At 45.4% G+C, this 17,344-nt stretch overlaps 1 protein-coding gene across 1 annotated transcript in view; it reads right to left on the reverse strand.

Moving 5' to 3' along the window:
- Nucleotides 1-17,344, reverse strand: part of PTCD3 (pentatricopeptide repeat domain 3) — a 37,595-nt gene that overhangs the window by 18,345 nt on the left and 1,906 nt on the right. Inside the window, exons 2-10 of the mRNA XM_090035350.1 lie at nucleotides 17,275-17,324; nucleotides 17,024-17,063; nucleotides 11,999-12,044; nucleotides 9,711-9,779; nucleotides 9,342-9,446; nucleotides 8,839-8,962; nucleotides 5,187-5,302; nucleotides 3,848-3,921; nucleotides 6-93 (exon numbers count right to left, since the gene is read on the reverse strand). Coding sequence (XP_089891476.1) covers nucleotides 6-93; nucleotides 3,848-3,921; nucleotides 5,187-5,302; nucleotides 8,839-8,962; nucleotides 9,342-9,446; nucleotides 9,711-9,779; nucleotides 11,999-12,044; nucleotides 17,024-17,063; nucleotides 17,275-17,324 — 712 coding nt within the window. The remainder of the gene's footprint in view (nucleotides 1-5; nucleotides 94-3,847; nucleotides 3,922-5,186; nucleotides 5,303-8,838; nucleotides 8,963-9,341; nucleotides 9,447-9,710; nucleotides 9,780-11,998; nucleotides 12,045-17,023; nucleotides 17,064-17,274; nucleotides 17,325-17,344) is intronic.

Genomic DNA, 17,344 nt, shown 5'->3' on the forward strand with positions numbered 1-17,344 from the left:
TGTACCTTCACCATTCCTCTGATCATTGTGCAGTAGGAGTGTGCATTTCTCTCTGGCATCAGGTTAAAAATCCTTTCAGCATTGTTGTTCTCCCTAGACTCAGGAAGACAGAATATTAGAGAATAGTCTCAGGAAAAAGGATCTAACGTGCTGTCTAGAGATGTGCTGTTTGCTAGGGGAGGTATGCCAGAACATGTTCTAGATTCCCAAAGAAATACAAACCACTAATATTTCACATATATGTATAGATTTCACAGATTTCAGGGTTGGAAGGGACCTATTAGATAGAATCCGTCCCCCTGACCTGGGCAGGAAAGAGTGCTGGGGTCACATGACGCCAGCCAGGTATTTGTCCTATCTCCTCTTCAATACCTCCAACGAAGGGGACAGCACCACCTCCCTTGAAAACATTCCATATTTTGGCAACCTTCATGGTAAAGAATTTTTTCCTGATGTCCCATCTAAATTTGCTCTCCTTCAGTTTGCAGCCATTGTTTCTAGTTACCCCAGTGGGCACCCTGGTAAACACTGTATCCCCTATTTCCTGCTGTCCCCCGCAATGAGTTTGTAGACAGCCACAAGATCACCTCTCAGGCTTCTCTTGCAGATGTTGAAGAGGTTCAGGTCCCTCAATCAGTCCTCATAGGGTTTTTTTCTGTAGGCCTTTAACCAGATGGGTGGCCCTCTTCTGAAGCCTTACCTACATCCCTCCTGAAGTGCAGTACCCAAAATCAGACACAGCACTCCAGCTGCGGCCTGACCAAGGGCACATAGAGGAGAAGTATCACCTCCCTACACCTGTTTGTGATGCACCTAGTTATGCAAGAAAGAGAGCAATTAGCTTATTACTTCATCATATTGGTTCATTTTGGAGTCAACTACAGTTCCAAGATCCCTTCCCGCATTTCATAGATTTCATAGGCATTAGGGCTGGAAGGGACCTTGGAAGATCTCTGAGTCCAGTCCCCTGCCCCAGGGGCAAGAAGTCAGCAGGGGTCATAGGATCCCAGCAAGATAAAATATCCAAATTTCTCTTGAAGGCATTCAAAGTAGGTGCTTGAACTGCCTCCAGTGGCAGGCTATTCCAGACCTTGGCTCGGACAGTAAAGAAGTTCTTCCTTATGTCCAGCCTGAAACAGTCTTGGAGGAGTTTGTGACCATTCAACCTTGTCATCCCTTGGGGCACTCTGGTAAACAGACATTCTCCCAGATCCTGGTGGTCACCCCTTATAAACTTATAGTCAGCCATCAGATCACCCCTGTGCTTTTCCAGGCTAAAGAGTCCTGTAGCTCTCAGCCTCTCATCATAAAGTCTGTTTTCCTGACCTCTGATCATGCGCGTGGCTCTCCTCTGGACTCTCTCAAGCTTCTCCAGATCCTTTTTCAATTGTGGAGCACAAAACTGGACGCAGTACTCCAGCTGCGGCCTCACCAAGGCTGAGTACAAGGGGAGAATGACGTCCCAGGATTTGCTTGAGAAGCATCTGTGGATGCAAGCCAGTGTTTTGCTCGCTTTACTAGCTGTGGCATCACACTGAAGGCTCATGTTCATCTTGTGGTCAATCATGACCCCCAAGTTCCTTTCATCTGTAGTGCTATCCAGTGTAGCACTGCCAAGCCTATAAGCATGCTGCAGGTTTTTTCTTCCCAAGGTGGAGAACCTTGCATTTTGTGGTGTTAAACACCATCAGGTTCTTGTCCGTCCATTTTCTAAGCCTGTCCAGGTCAGCCTGGATCACCCTCCTCTCCTCAGGTGTGGATGCTTTACCCCAGAGTTTGGTATCACTGGCAAACTTGGGCAGTCTGCTTCTGACTCCAATGTCCACATCATTAACGAAGACATTGAATAATATAGGTTAAAGAACAGAGCCTTAGGGGACTCCACTGGTCACAGGGCACTATGACGATTGACTTCTGGGTCCGACCATGGAGCCAATTCCCCAGCCAGTGGATCACGGTGGACCCAAGGCCGCAGTTGACCAGTTTTGCCAAGAGGTGATCATGGGATACCAGACCGAAGGCTTTTTTAAAGTCAAGATATACAACATCAATCTCCTCTCCCTTGTCCAGGTGATAGGTCACCTGGTCATAAAAGGAAATAAAGATTGGTCGAGTAAGACCTACCCACAACAAACCTGTGCTGGCTATCCCTCAGGATGTTGCCATCAGGCAGTCCGTTAAGAGTGGCCTCTCTGATAATCTTTTCTAAGACCTTCCCTGGGATAGAGGTCAGGCTGATGGGCCTGTAGTTTGCCAGATCCACTTTCCTCCCTTTCTTAAAGACAGGCACCACATTGGCCTTCTTTCAATCTTTGGGCACTTCACCAGAGCGCCAGGTCTCGAAGATCCAAGCCAGGGGCTGAGCTACAATGCATGCCAGCTCCTTGAGTACCCTTGGGTGTAAACTGTCAAGGCCGGCTGACTTGAAGGTATCCAGCCTTTTAAGATGTTCCTGCACGAAGTCAGCATTGACGGAGGGCAAGGAATCTCCTTCACCCGGGCTTCCCTGTCCCATAATGGGCACGGGCATCCCATGGGACTGGTGAAAGACCAACACAAAGTACCCATTTAGCTGGCTGGTTTTTTCCTGGGTGTTGGTTGTCAGCTGTCCCACCTGGTTTAGCAGGGGTCCAGTGTTGCCCTTGCTTTTCCTCCGGCTCCCCACATATCTAAAGAAGGACTTTTTATTGTCCTTGATGCTTGCAGCCGGTTGGAATTCTGTTGCAGCCCTGGCTCTCCTCGTTTGCTCCCTGCAGGTCTGGACCTGTGCAGAATTTTCCTTCTTGGAGGTAGATCCCGTCCTCCATCCTTTGTAGGTCCTTTTTAGGTATAGGAGGTCTGCTACTTCATTGCTGAACCAAGGGGGCTGCTGTGCCCTTTTGCTCCCTTTTCTCGGAGACAGAATAGACTCAGCTTGTGCATCCAGGATCGCTCCCTTGAGGAGCAACCACTCTTCCTGAATCCCCTTCCTCTTTGGGTCATGGTCCCTTAGGGCCTCACCGACAAGCCTCCTGAGCTTGTCAAAGTCAGCTTTCCCGAAGTCAAGTACTTTTGAGCTACTTAGAATGGTACCTCCCAGGCTATAGGAGTGTTGATGATTCTTCCTCCCTAGGTGCAACACAGGGCACTTATCTTTGCTAAACTGTATCCTATTCTGTTCCTCCCACTTCCCCAGCCTGTCCAAGTCTGCCTGGATTCGCTCCCTGCCCTTTGTGTACTGTCCCCCATAGTTTGGTGTCATTTGCAAACTTGGACAGGGTGCTTTCTACTCCCTCATCCAAATCACTAATGAAGATATTGAACAGTACCGGTCGCAGGACAGAGCCTTGGGGGACTGCACTGCCCTCATTTCTCTAGGTAGAAACCGACCCATCCGCCAACACTCTCTGGGTGCATCCCATAAACCAATTTTCCACCCACCGGACTGTGCGATAATCTATATTACAACTGTTTAGTTTATTTATAAGAATTGGGTGCAATACTGTGTCAAAAGCCTTTTTAAAATCTAAGTAACATCTACCTCTGTTCCTTCATCCAAGCATTTTGTGATCCGGTCATAAAAAGAAACCAGGTTAGTCAGGCATGTATACGTATACATATAAAAACAAAACCAAAAACTTGTTTGGCAGTTCAACTGGATACAATTTTGTTCATGTTTTGTGATCCAGTAAATACCTGCATCTCTTACGTCAATGTGCATTCATAAAGGAACAACTGAAGATATAAATCTTTACAAATATGCTAAGCAGCAAAAACTTTTCTTTTTTCTTTTTTTTTTTTTTTTAAGAGATCCACATCCATGGTATATTCAGTAAAGTTCAAGAAGTAATGGTAGAACAGTCCATACCTCCACGTACAAACCGTGGCGTCTTTGGTATTCTTGAAACTCCCCAAGTTCTTTTGCTGAACTGGAGCTGTTTCCTGAAAAAGATTTATTTCTGTAAGTTATTTTTTCAGTAACATATTGGCTTCCTACTGCAGGAATGAGGGCCACCAAGGTTAAGAACAGCTCTGCTTAAACACGATTTAAAGAATGTAAAAGTAATCTAGTACTTCCCCTGGCTCTCCATAGTGGAGAGGTCACTCAGGGTTTAGACCCTACTTGCTTATGGAATTGAAGTTCTTCCTCCAACCCACAATTTACAGTGGGCAAATACGGATGAAGTGTAAGTGAATCTATACACAAAGCCCAGGGAAGAGGGAGGCATGAGACATCTAGACTACATTTGGCTGGTCTCCTTTTAGACATTTTATTTACTGAAGGGAAAGTCAGGCCAGAAGTTATACTTCTCTCATTAGCTGTTCCTTAGGAAAGAAAAAATAAAACTAAGGCAGAAGCATACTTTACTGTTTGTTTACTACCCTTGTGCCCTACAACAACATTCATTTCTTTCAACAGAAGTTTTGTCCACACTGCCCATTCCACCCAACAACAGGAAAAAGATCTCTCTATGTCTTCAATGGGTACAGAGCAAGGGGAAGTTTTGATCATGGAAGTGTGTCCTGGAACCTGTGTGCCACAACTGGCGAGCAGATGAGGGAGCTGGGCTGTGGGACAGAACCACATGAAGACCTATTCTGCCCTTTCCCACCCCTGAGCCAGCCCACGGCCAAGGACAGAGTAGCAGAACCTGTGTGGGACAACACTCGCTTGTCTCTGATCAACAGCATTTAGCACCTCTGAATACAGCATCTGCAAAACAGAACTGTGGACTCCGGCCAGGTTGTGGTTAAAACCCACACTAGCAACTCTAGTGTGCTCTACTGTGGTCCTCTGACTAGTGGGGGCAAAGAGCCCCAACTTTGGGATGCATGTTAGTCAGCCAATACTCTATAACTCCAGTACAGTAACTACAATAACACCCTCTGGAAACATGACCATCACGGGGAAAAAAAAAGTTCACTAGACTCTCAACATGGTTTAAAGCTCTTACTAACATGGTTTCAACTACGTCTAGACAAAGCCCTGGAGATCTCTGTTCGGCCTTTAAGGTGGCCACCGTGTAGGAGATCATATATAGGACAAGATTTTGTAAGTACAATAAAATAGCGTATCAATACATGCATCTGCCCGGCATCTCACTCCTGTTCCAAGTACTGAAGATAAGCAATGTTTTCCTCATCACAAGTGCATGCTTATGGCTTAAACTAGAACAATTAAATGGCCAGTCACAAATTTTTCATACTTCTGATTCTTCTGACATTTCTTTCTCAGGCAGGTAATCTCTAACAGGTTCTTGGTCTCCATAGAAACACAAGAGATCCAGAAGACTGTTCGTTGTCTTGAGAGATACGGGATTTCCTGCAAGCAATAAAAAGGCAGAAGCAGCAATAAGGGCAAGGATACACTGTTTATTCTATGGATACATGAAGTCAAGCTTATAACTGTCACCAAAATGCATCATAGCTTCCATACCCTCACCTGGACTACTAGGAGGACTAGGAAAAGGTGAAAGTGAAGGCAACATCTGTAGACTTACATAGTTACAGCCTGAAAGGATGAACCTAGAAGAGCATTTCTGTGAGGAAATAACACGTCTGCCTTCTTAGCCATAGCTCTGATGCCACTGGCACTATTCAGAAAGTGGGCACAGGACTGTTTTGCTGACTAACTGCTGAGGAAGGCTTACAGCTAGCAGCCAAGAGACGAGCAAAAATTGCTGTAAAATTAACAACTTCACTACAATGCCAAGCAGGTTCCAGAAAGACTCCTATGACCTGCCGCATCATAAAATGTAGGAAGGAACGAACAGGATTTCCATCAAAACATTTAAACCCACCAAATTCCAACACAAGTGAGGAAGTTCTCTTCATCTGCTGGGGAGGCAAGCACATAAGAACTGCTATTTATTGGGTCAGACAATAGGTCCATCCTACCCAGTCTCTCACACTGGCAGAGAGTGGATATTCAAAAGAGAGTGAAATGGGTATGACCAAGGCTTTTCCCCGGTTTCTCTTCCACTTACAGGCTCCAGCATGTAAGGTCTAGGAAATTCTGATTCAGAGGCTATACCCCCAACTCTCATGCTCAATAGCTATGGATGCACCTTTTCTTCATGAATTTGTCCAATCCCTTTGTGAATCTGGCTCAACATTTTTGCCTCATGAGCTGGATGGGCCACATCTGGTCCATCTGCAAGTTAGACTGGCTGGTAGGTCCAATCTGGCGCACAGGACAGGCACAGCAGGGCTTGATCTGGCCATGCAGAGAGAAGGGACGCAGTATTAATTGCCACTGCTTCCTTGCCACCAAGTTTCCCAACCCAAGCAGAGTCCTGCGGGCCAGAAGCCATGGCTCTGTGGGCTAGGAGTTGAGCACCCTGGACTAAACTGTCAGTTTTCACAACATCTTGGAACTGACTGCTGTGGAACTCATGGCTACACACTGGGCACATCTACATAAGACATTTACTGTGAAGCTGACTAATTAGAGCTGCAGTAAAGTCTCAGTGTCTACATGAGCAGTGCTATTAGGACAGAGTAAACTAATCAACTCTGCCATAGGTTAGTACTTGTCAAGTTATTAACTCCACAGCAACACAAAGTGTAGATGCTGATGAGGCTGGTTGGGGCAAGAGGGTGCTTCAGCAGGGTGCTTCTGCCTGGTGACCTGTCTTGCACTACAGCACCCCTGTGCCTCAGCCAGCCCGCTCTGCAGCACACTGAGCTAGGTAGGAATACCATCATCCTGGGCACATGTGCAAATGTGGCGCCCGGGAGCAATAAACACTGGCGTAGTATGTGCCCGAGTTTATTGCTTCATGCTAGCAGCACATGTAGATGCATCCTCCGTGTGTGCGCTGGGATAGGGGGGAAGCTTTTTTGTTAGTTTTAAGCTTACTACCCGAGTTTCATTTTATGACTCCTGTATTGTGATAGTCAATAATAAATCCCTATTTACTTTCTCTTTAACTTTTCAGTATTTTGTAAACCCTTATGTTTCCTCTCCAGCACCTCTTTTCTAAACTGGATGCTGAAGGGGCCTAGCCTCTTCAGTCTCTCCTCATACAAAAGCCCTTCCTCATACGAAAGCCCCTCCATACCACCAATCATCCTCACTGCCTTTCTCTGGACCTTCTCTAGTTCTTCTATATCCTTTTTGAGGACCAAAACTATGCACAGTATTTAAGATGTAGATGAACCATGGATTTATGAAGGGCATAATGGTACTTTGGTTTATTTACAATTTCCTTCCGAATAATATCCAACATTTAGTTTGCCTTTTTTGACAGCTGCTGAGCACCAAGCTGATGTTTTCAGTGACCTGCCCACAGTGATTCCCAGATCTCCTTCCTGTATGGTAATAGCTAATGTAGAGAACTTTCATAGTGTAGGTATAAGTTTGGGTTATTTTTGCCCATTTGCAGCACTTCACTTATCTATACTGCATTTCACTTGCCATTTAGTTGCTCATTTGCTCAACAGTGCCAGATCCTTCTGCAGTTCTTCAAAGTGGTAAAGAACAAGGCAACTTGTGAATAACTGTGTGTTATCTGCAAATTTGGCCACCTTGCTACACACCCCTTTTCCAGATCATTTATGAATGTTAAACAGTACCAGTCCCAATACACACCCTGGAAGACCCTTCTTTCTTTCTAACCCAAATTCTGACCATTTATACTCATTCTGTATTTTTCTCTTTAAGCCAATTTCTAATCCACGAGTGTAATCCCATGACTACTGAACTTCATTAAGCGTGTCTGATAAGCAGGGATCCTGGTTTTCTCTGATAAAAAAACCCCAAAAACTGGGTTTTGGCTACTTTTTAAATCAAATCCACATTCTTCCATGCTTAAAATGAAACACCACAAAAAACAGAGATAGTGGTGTTTCATTTTAATCATGCAAAAAATGTGATTTTGGGGTTACTTTTTTTAAACTGAAAATTGAGGATTTTTTTAAATCAGAGAAAGCCAAAATACTATATCAGCAGGGATCCTATCAAAGGCTTTGTAGAAGTTCAGATACGCTATGTCGACAGGGCTTGTTTTGCCAACATCTCCACTTCCCTCAAAAGCTTTGTATTCTAGGATTCCCCTCATAAACTGAACATGAATTTAAGAAACTAGCCTTCCTTAGCGAGGCCAGCCTTGTTGCAGGAATGCATGGCTGGTATGCTATTCTGGCACAGCACTAAGGAAGGATGCAGTTTATAGCAACAAAGCTATGATTTTGCCAGCGTAAATGCATCTACACTTGGGGCTTTCCCTGGCACAGCTATGCCAGTCACAAATTGCACCTGTCACAGCAGTGACAAAACTCATTATGTAGACAAAATCTGTAGCATAGACTTGGTCTAATCCGTTCTGGGTAAAACATGCTCTGAGCTCACCAGGGTACAGATAACTCTGCTGTGTTAGTTCAGTTTGTTTTATTGTGACACGTTGGTAAGCGCATTTGAAAACATGGGAGAACAAGAGAAATTTCCTGGAAGATTGATCAATAATCATTTTTGGATGGGAAGCATAAGATACATTGCTCAGACAGCTTAAACCAGAAAGCGTTTTAAATAACAAGGTACACTCCCTTTTCTGTTCTATGGACCACTTTGTAAAAAGCCTCACCTTTGGACTATCCTTTTTCAAACACCATTCCCTCTGATTGCTTGATTGGAAAAACCTGTTTCCCGACTAGCTGGCACAACTGAAAGGGTATCAGCATGATTGCCAATAGTAGTACAAGAAAGCTTCTGAGAATCAATTCATCAGAACAAGTCATTCCTGAAACCCAGTGTTTTATCTTTAAGCCAGCTTCCTGTTAAGTCTGAGCATGCAGGTGCAAACACACACACTTGCACGCATACAGTCAGTGCCAGCTACAAAACGGCAGCTTGAGTACCTGCTTGCAGGAGCTGATCATATATGTCCACAGAAGCTCTTACTTTCCTGAGCTGGATATGTTCTTTAAGAGCTGCCTCACTCACTCCTTCAATCTGAGGTTTAAGGTTCTCAGGCATCAAACACTAAAAGCAAAAAGCACAAGATGAACGGTACTTCAAACCCTCTATCCACCAGAACACCAAATGATTGTGTCACCCTCCCTTAGCATCATTAGAACTGCAACATAACAGCAGCAACCTCAGTACAAGTCATTTTCTGGGCTCTTGACACCTGAACTAGATCACAGATGCTATTTGATGCTTTGGAAAAAGTGTTTCCCCATTAAGTCCACATGAAATCACAGACTTAGTCACCAACTGTTTAGTGGCAAGTTCTAAGGCTTAGCCATTGACAGAATGCTATCAAGCTCACAACTACTGCCTTTAGTCTCACAGTCTTATAGCCCATGTCACTGAACAACCAAAGCAGAAGTAGTAAGTACTTCAAGAACAGAAAGCTTACCGGAATATGAGGCTCTGCAATATCTCTCTCAAAATATTGAGGAAATTCATTAATGATGTATTTTGCAGCATTTTTTCCAGACTCCTTACTGAATGCAAATAAACGCTGCAGGGGAAAGAGGCAAATGTTGTAAACAAACAAATGTATAACAGAGACGGGAGAAGAGCCCAAGTATGCTTGTTAGTATTTGCTCTTGGATTTGCCCAGTTCCACCTTACAGTCAACAGAATGTGGGGAAAATACAAAGAGCAAAAAAAATTCTAAACATGTTTCAAGCCCAGCGGGACATTCTTTTGCAATTTAAAAAACACACAAACAATTACTTCTGGCCTGAGGAGGGAAGTCAAAGCTTCAAAACGTAATACTTACGAGCTCTGAGGCGGTTCTCGGAATAAGGTAAGTGTCATCATGAAACGTATAACGAACTGCAGTGGGATCCTGCAGAAAGCAAGTGATATAATGTAGAAGATTTACAGCCTTTGTAAAATGATGCATTGTAGATTTGTACGATCAGAGAGTCACCATCAATTATTGCAAACACCACTTAATGGAGTCTAAGCAGAAGTGTATTTAAGGTTGCAAACTGATGTGGCCTTTGCGCTGCCATCAAATGCCTTACGGCAGCACAAAGTGAAAGCCCTCTGTCACACCATAAATGCCCCAAAATGTGTCTAAGGCAAGAGGTAGTATTCATTTGTGCCACTATTTTGTAGCAGATGCGTTTGTTTTAAGGTGGAAAATGCATGCAGCCTAGATCCTAGGTACCCCAAAGAATTTCCCTACAGGGCATACAAGATTGCTCCCCCAAAACCCTGGGTTTCCCTGTTCAGGGAGATGTTACTCAGAAGGATTGAGCCCATCGCTCCCAGGAGCAGCAGGTGGCTGACCCTCTGGGATAACAGATAACACCCATTTCTTTCAGTGAAGCAGATCAGCTGTGCCAGGACACATAGCCTAAGTAACAGAAATCACTGAAATGTGAGAGTGTCTTAACTCAGGAGTAAATGTATAAATATACAGAGACTATTACAATATTTTAAGAAGACTAAATGTTAACTCTAAGAGTCTCATTACTCCAAGACACTGAGTCTTTTGCAGGATAACAAGTCTTCTCAATTCTCAGATGTTTATGAAAAATGAGGATACACTCAGGATTTGGCTCAATTTTCAGAAAGGACAGACCCCTATTTACAAACTCATGCCCACAGCATGTCTTGGTTTATAATGTTATAGATCAAGAAGCAGAAATGCAAGTGAGGCTCTTTTAGAAGCTTAACCTATGTAGCAATTAAATAGCATAATTAGTGAAAATGAACCATGGCTGCACGAGGTACAGGGCAGTATTATTAACTCTGGCTCTATGCTTTATTGGTGCACACGCTGTATGTCCCCCCTTTTTAAAACTTCCACAAGTATGCGACTCATAGCAATACAGTGCAGTATAAAATAACAGTTCTAAACTACTCCAGATCATCCATACATGTCATTATATGGTAAGAAGTTGAGATGGAGCTGGAGCTGACTGTTTTCATAAGTGTGCCCAGGAAAAGACTCCTTGGCTGCATCCAGATGAATGCAGACCTTTTGTTCCCTGGGGACAACTAGCAGCAGGACATCTTGTGCCGTTGCTACTTGTCCTTGGGGAACACCTGTGCCACGCACCCTCTAGCACATGGCAGGTTATCCTGGGTGGTGTAGGGGAGGCTGGGACCATGCAGTTGCTGCCCCAGCTGCCTTACCTGGGGTCCTGGGGAAGCTGCAGCTGTGGTCCTCCTGTAGCTGGGAGCCTTGCCGGCAGCTGAGTGTGGCTCTGGCCGGTCAGGCTCTGGTTTTGGATGGCACGCACTGTCCCCGCATGTGCCACACCACTTTTTTTCTGCATGGGGTTTTTGATCCCTGGATCTCCTGGGGCCAAAACCCCACCGCACACTGCAAGGTAGTAGTGCGGGAAATGCCTGAATATGTGGTACTGCAGATGGGTCTGTGGTGCCACATATTGTATGGCCACAATTGTGGACACGGCCCTTAAGAGTACCATGACTACTCTGCTACAATGGAGTCCATTCCTTACCCCCGCCATCCAGCTTCCTGAAAATTGATGGGTTATCCAAGCCTCCAGAATCACTGGCAACTTGTCCTTAAAAGATGTGGTGATGGCAAGCCATGGGTTCTTCACTTATCTCATGCACCACGAAGGATTCAAAATTACCAGTGTCATGGACTCTTACTGTATCACTTGTCTAGTATTACTGAAACAATGATGCATGCAATGTGCATGCATCACATTTGAAGAAAAAGAATGATAAAGAGAAGTACAGGCAAGACTGCCCTTTGCAGGGCAGCAGGAGGCTTGGGTATAGATTTGCTAGATTAGCTACTTTATTTGGTAAATTCCAGCAACCTATTGGTAGAGCAGTACGTGCATCTTGCTTCTGCTATTGTTTCAGTCAGGAAATAATTTCTCTTTCATTAAGGGAATTAATACCTTCTAGGGACGCTGCCAAGGGTGCCATGTGATGTGACAGGTTTTTCTCAAATAGGAGTTGGGATGCCACTTCTCACTTTCCAAAACAGAGATCTGGGTGAGAGGCTAATGTGTTAGACAAACAGCACTACCTAACTGCATAAGCCTGATTATACATAAAAGAAGTACTTACACGTTTTACTGTAGATGCAAGTGCTCGAAGAACTGCCAGCTTATCCCTAAATTTAAGAGCTTTGCATTAGAGTGGAACAGGCTTTCAACATCTATGCATTTTCACATTTAATATAGAACACTACAATTCCCCAAAGATCAATATTTTAAACAAAACTGCACTGCTCAGGTCAACAATGCTCTAATAGTGTTTAGAATAATATTTCATTTTTAGTTGGAGGAAGGAGGCATTAAAGTTTAGTTTAACAGATGAAGCAGCAGACTTGGGAGTGGTGCTATAGCTGTGATAGTCAAGGAAATTTGCAGGAGGCAAGGATTTTTGTGGGTGATCTCATTTGCTAAATCAACTGCATCGTTAGGAAAGATTTAGACAAGTTTTGAGAACTAGGTACCCTGCCTTTGAGATACCAGATGAACAAGTATGTGGTGTGTTTGGTGCAGGAAAATATATAAAAGGTGGGAAGGAGCATGATGGGGAGCAAAGTTTCTAGAATATTCCTTCGCAGACCCCAATTGACAGAAACCACCTCTTTGATCAGCTGCTTTGATAAGCATTACTTACAGTTACCATTGTGTTTCAATGACAAAATATTTTCTCTTCCCACAGCACTCCAAGGCCCTGAAAACTCAGAGATCTATACTCAAATCTTTGTCTGGTAGTATGTTGCTATGGCACTGAATCACTAAACAGATTCACCTACACTGGTGCCTGGAGTATCTCCCTTCTAGATACGTGGCACAGCAAGCAGGACTACTCAGCACTCCAGCCACCTTGCCCCCAGAGATTAACTAGAATGCAGCGGATACAACATACATCTTCGTGTAAGTACACCCCCTTCAGAATAACCTGCTCTTCAAGTCAAGGGCTCACAAAAAATACATGCTGCTTGGTTTTCATTAATCTATTCCATTTACACCAACATCTGCTTCAGCTACATGGAACTGCCTCTTAGTCTCAGACACCCCAAAGGATCAGTAAACTTTGGCTATCTAGTACATAGGATACCTAAGTAATGAAGGAGCAAACTCTGATGTTACAGAGGGTCATTAAAATGGTCCTTTAAAAGAAAGGTAAGGAGTGGCTTACTAAAGACAGAGCCCTTTGTCCAGTCTTCCCATGTGACTTTCTTCTTCATGCATTCCAATACTAACTTGTTTTTTTAAGTTTTTACTGTTAGCATATAGATAAGTGCAGAGGGAAGGTATTCAAGAAGCTTCTGATCCCCAGTGGGAAGGGGGTCACAAATGGGATCTTTAACACACTTCCATAACATCACAGGTAGTTCTTGACTTACGACGTTTCATGTTACATTTCACACTTATGTTTATAAACTGACACCCTGTTTCAACTCTCTGATGTCAATCTCAACTTACAACACTTAATTCAATGTGACACTATGCCACAAGTTCACTGCGTCACCCATCTCTCTGGAGAAAATCTGTCCAAACTTCCATGGACACTTTCTTTAAGAAAGCAGACAAGACTCCAGAAACACCTGCAGCCAAGACTGCTGAAAAGACTCCAACCAAGAACCCTTCAAAAAGTCCAACAAAGTCACCTCAAAGAAGTCCTTCCAAATCAATACGATTGCTATTTACAATACAAATACATTAATGTAGCTATATGACTCATCTATAATTGATAAGAGTACAAAATTCTGGGGTATTTTTGGTGAAAATAGGGTATTGGGCCTATTCAGGAACCAATCCCTCATTTATAACATTGTTTCTTATGAGAAAATTGGTTCCGAGTTACAACGCTTTGATTTAAGACACGGTTTTCAGGAACCAATTGTGTTGTAAGTCCGAGGACTGCCTGTATTTCTATTTTTAGGAGAAACGCCATGACAGTTGATGCAAAAATGACAGAGGGTGACAGCTCTTTTTTCCAGAAGAGACCAAGTGGTAGTGGTGGGTTCTTCTCGACCTGGAAGGACGTGGGCAGTGGGGTTCCGCAGGGCTCGGTCCTCGGGCCCGCACTGTTCAACATCTTCATCAGTGACTTGGATGACGGGGTAGAAAGCACCCTGTTCAAGTTTGCTGATGACACTAAGATGTGGGGGGATGTGGGTGCACTAGAAGGGTGCAATAGGCTACAAGCTGACCTTGACAGGTTGCAACGGTGGGCAGATGAGAATAGAATGGGGTTTAACACTGATAAGTGCAGGGTGTTGCACATGGGGAGGAAGAACCGGCACCACACTTACAGGTTGGGGAACTCCCCTCTTGCCAGCACGGAGACGGAAAAAGATCTTGGAGTCGTCATTGACTCCACGATGAACATGGGCCGGCAGTGTGGGGAGGCAGTCAAGAAGGCCAACCGTACCCTGTCATGCATCCACAGATGCATCTCGAGCAGGTCCAGGGAGGTGATCCTCCCCCTCTATGCGGCACTGGTCAGGCCGCAGCTGGAGTACTGTGTCCAGTTCTGGGCGCCACACTTCAAGAGGGACGTGGACGATATGGAAAGAGTTCAGAGGAGGGCCACTCATATGATCAGGGGTCAGCAGGGCAGGCCTTATGAGGAGAGGCTACGGGACCTGAACCTGTTTAGCCTCCACAAGAGAAGGTTAAGGGGGGACCTTGTGGCCTGCTACAAACTGGTCAGGGGGGATCAGCAGGTATTGGGGGAGTCCCTGTTCCCCCGTGCGCTGCCAGGAGTGACCAGGAATAACGGTCACAAGCTGGCGGAGGGTAAGTTTAGATTAGATATTAGGAGGTGCTACTTCACAGTCAGGGCGGCTAGGGCCTGGAACCGGCTTCCAGGGGAAGTGGTGCAGGCTCCTAGCCTGGGGATTTTTAAAAGGAAGTTAGATGAGCACCTTGCCGGGGTCATCTGACCCCGGTGCTCTTTCCTGCCAAGGCAGGGGGTCGGACTAGATGATCTACCTAGGTCCCTTCCGACTCTAGCTACTATGAAACTATGAAACTATGAAGAATTCTCTAATAGAAAGCAATGACGAGTCACTGCTCCACACTCCATGCTCACACTCCATGGCTCACCAAAAGCATCCCAGAATGTCTCCTAGCTAAAAGGGAGGCATACACCCAATGGAAGGGAGGGGCCATCAACAGGGATGACTATACTGCAGTTGCTTGGGGATGGAAGGGGGTGGTCAGGAAGGCGGAGATGGAACTGGGACTAGCTTACCAGATCAAGGACAACAAGAAGTCCTTTTTTAAATACATAGGGGGTAAAAAGAAGGTTCCAGGTAACGTGGGGCGCCTGCAAGACAAGCTAGGAAATCTGGTCGTCACACCACAGGACAAAGCTAACCTATTTAACAACTTCTTTGCCTCCATCTTCCTGAGCAGGGACCGGATCAGCCCCCCTACCAGGACCCATTGGGGAGGCACACCTAGGCCAAGGGTCAGGGAGGATCTAGTCAGGGAACTTCTGGAGGGACTGGATGTATTTAAATCAGCTGGTCTGGACGATCTCCACCCCCGAGTGCTGAATGAATTAGCTGAGGTCATCGTGGGACCCCTGGCACAGCTTTATGAGCACTCGTGGTGCTCCGGTGTGGTGCCAGAGGAGTGGAGGACGGCCAACGTGGTTCCCATCTTCAAAAAAGGGAGGAAGGAGGACCCGGGAAACTATAGGCCAGTTAGTCCTATCTCAATCCTGGGTAAGCTTTTTGAGAGAATTATCCTGGCACATGTCTACGAGGGACCAGCGGGGGAGGTTATGCTTGGGCAACCAACACGGGTTCATTAGAGGCAGGTCCTATCAGACCAACCTGGTGGCCTTCTACGACCAGGTCACCAAATCCTTAGATGCAGGGGTAGCAGTGGACATAGTCTTCCTGGACTTTCAGAAGGCCTTCGACACTGCCTCTCACTCCATTCTTATTAAAAAACTGGGGGACTGTGATGTTGACACCAATGCAGTCAAATGGGTCGCTAACTGGCTGGAGGGCACCCAGAGAGTGGTAGTGGTTGGGTCATTTTCGACCTGGAGGGATGTGGGCAGTGGGGTCCCCCAGGGCTCGGTCCTCGGGCCTGTTCTCTTCTTCATCAGCGACTTGGATGAGGGGGTAAAAAGCACCCTGTTCAAATCTGCTGATGACACTACGATGTGGGGGGACGTGGGCATGCTAGAAGGAAGGAATAGGCTGCAATCAGACCTAGACAGGTTACACGGGTGGGCGGATGAGAACAGGATGGGATTCAACACTGAGAAGTGCAAGGTGCTGCATAGGGAACAAGAACCAGCAGCATACCTACAGGCTGGGGAACTCCCTTCTTGTCAGTGCAGAGGCAGAAAAGGATCTTGGAGTCATCATTGATGCCAAGATGAACATGGGCCGGCAGTGTGGGGACACGGTCAGGAAGGCCAACCACACCTTGTCATGCATCCACAGATGCATCTCAAGCAGGTCCAAGAAGGTGCTTCTCCCCCTCTATGTGACACTGGTCAGGCCGCAGCTGGAGTACTGCGTCCCTGGGCACCGCATTTCAAGACGGATGCAGACAACACGGAAAGGGTCCGGAGGAGGGCCACTCGCACGATCAAGGGGCAGCAGGGCAGGCCCTAGAAGGAGAGTCTATGGGACCTGAACCTGTTCAGCTTCCACAAGAGAAGGCTGAGGGGGGATCTAGTGGCCTGTTACAAACTAGTCAGAGGGGACCAGCAGGCATTGGGGGAGTCCCTGTTCCCCCGAGCACCACCAGGAGCAACTAGAAATAACGGTCACAAGCTGGCAGAGGGTAAATTGAGATTAGACATCAGGAGGCGTTACTTCACTGTCAGGGCGGCTAGGAACTGGAACCAACTTCCAAGCAAAGTGGTGCTGGCTCCTACCTTGGGGGTCTTTAAGACAAAGCTAGATGAACATCTTGCTGGGGTTGTTTGACCCCAGTACTCTTTCCTGCCATGGCAGGGGGTCAGACTCAATGACCTGCTCAGGTCCCTTCTGACCCTACAAACTACCGCTGCAACTTACAGAAGCAAGCTAAGTTCAGCAAAATGGTCTTAGAATAAATGTTTTTAGCCTTCGGTTATATTTGGAAAATAAACACTCACCATGTTTTCCTTCTTGGAATTACAACTTCTTCTTTGGGAACTTGAGGAAACAATATTGAATACAGCATTGTCAGAAAGAAACTTACAAACAAAACATGCATCATTTTAAACTGTTAATAGTTAAAAACAGATTCTTATTTTCAGTGCAAAGACAGCCAAATGTAATAAGCTTTAATTTATGTGCATTTAGCTGAACTCTCATACAGTGTCTTTTGCAGTGCTGGAAAAAATATTCAATGAATATCTTGTACCTTCTGGATCAGATACAGTCTTTTGAAGTGATGCACTTCCTGAACAAAGCCTGTGGAAAACAAAGGTAAC

This window comes from Crocodylus siamensis, chromosome 2 (genome assembly GCF_052110815.1).
Source record: "Crocodylus siamensis isolate JL-2025a chromosome 2, ASM5211081v1, whole genome shotgun sequence".
Lineage (NCBI taxonomy): Eukaryota > Metazoa > Chordata > Crocodylia > Crocodylidae > Crocodylus > Crocodylus siamensis.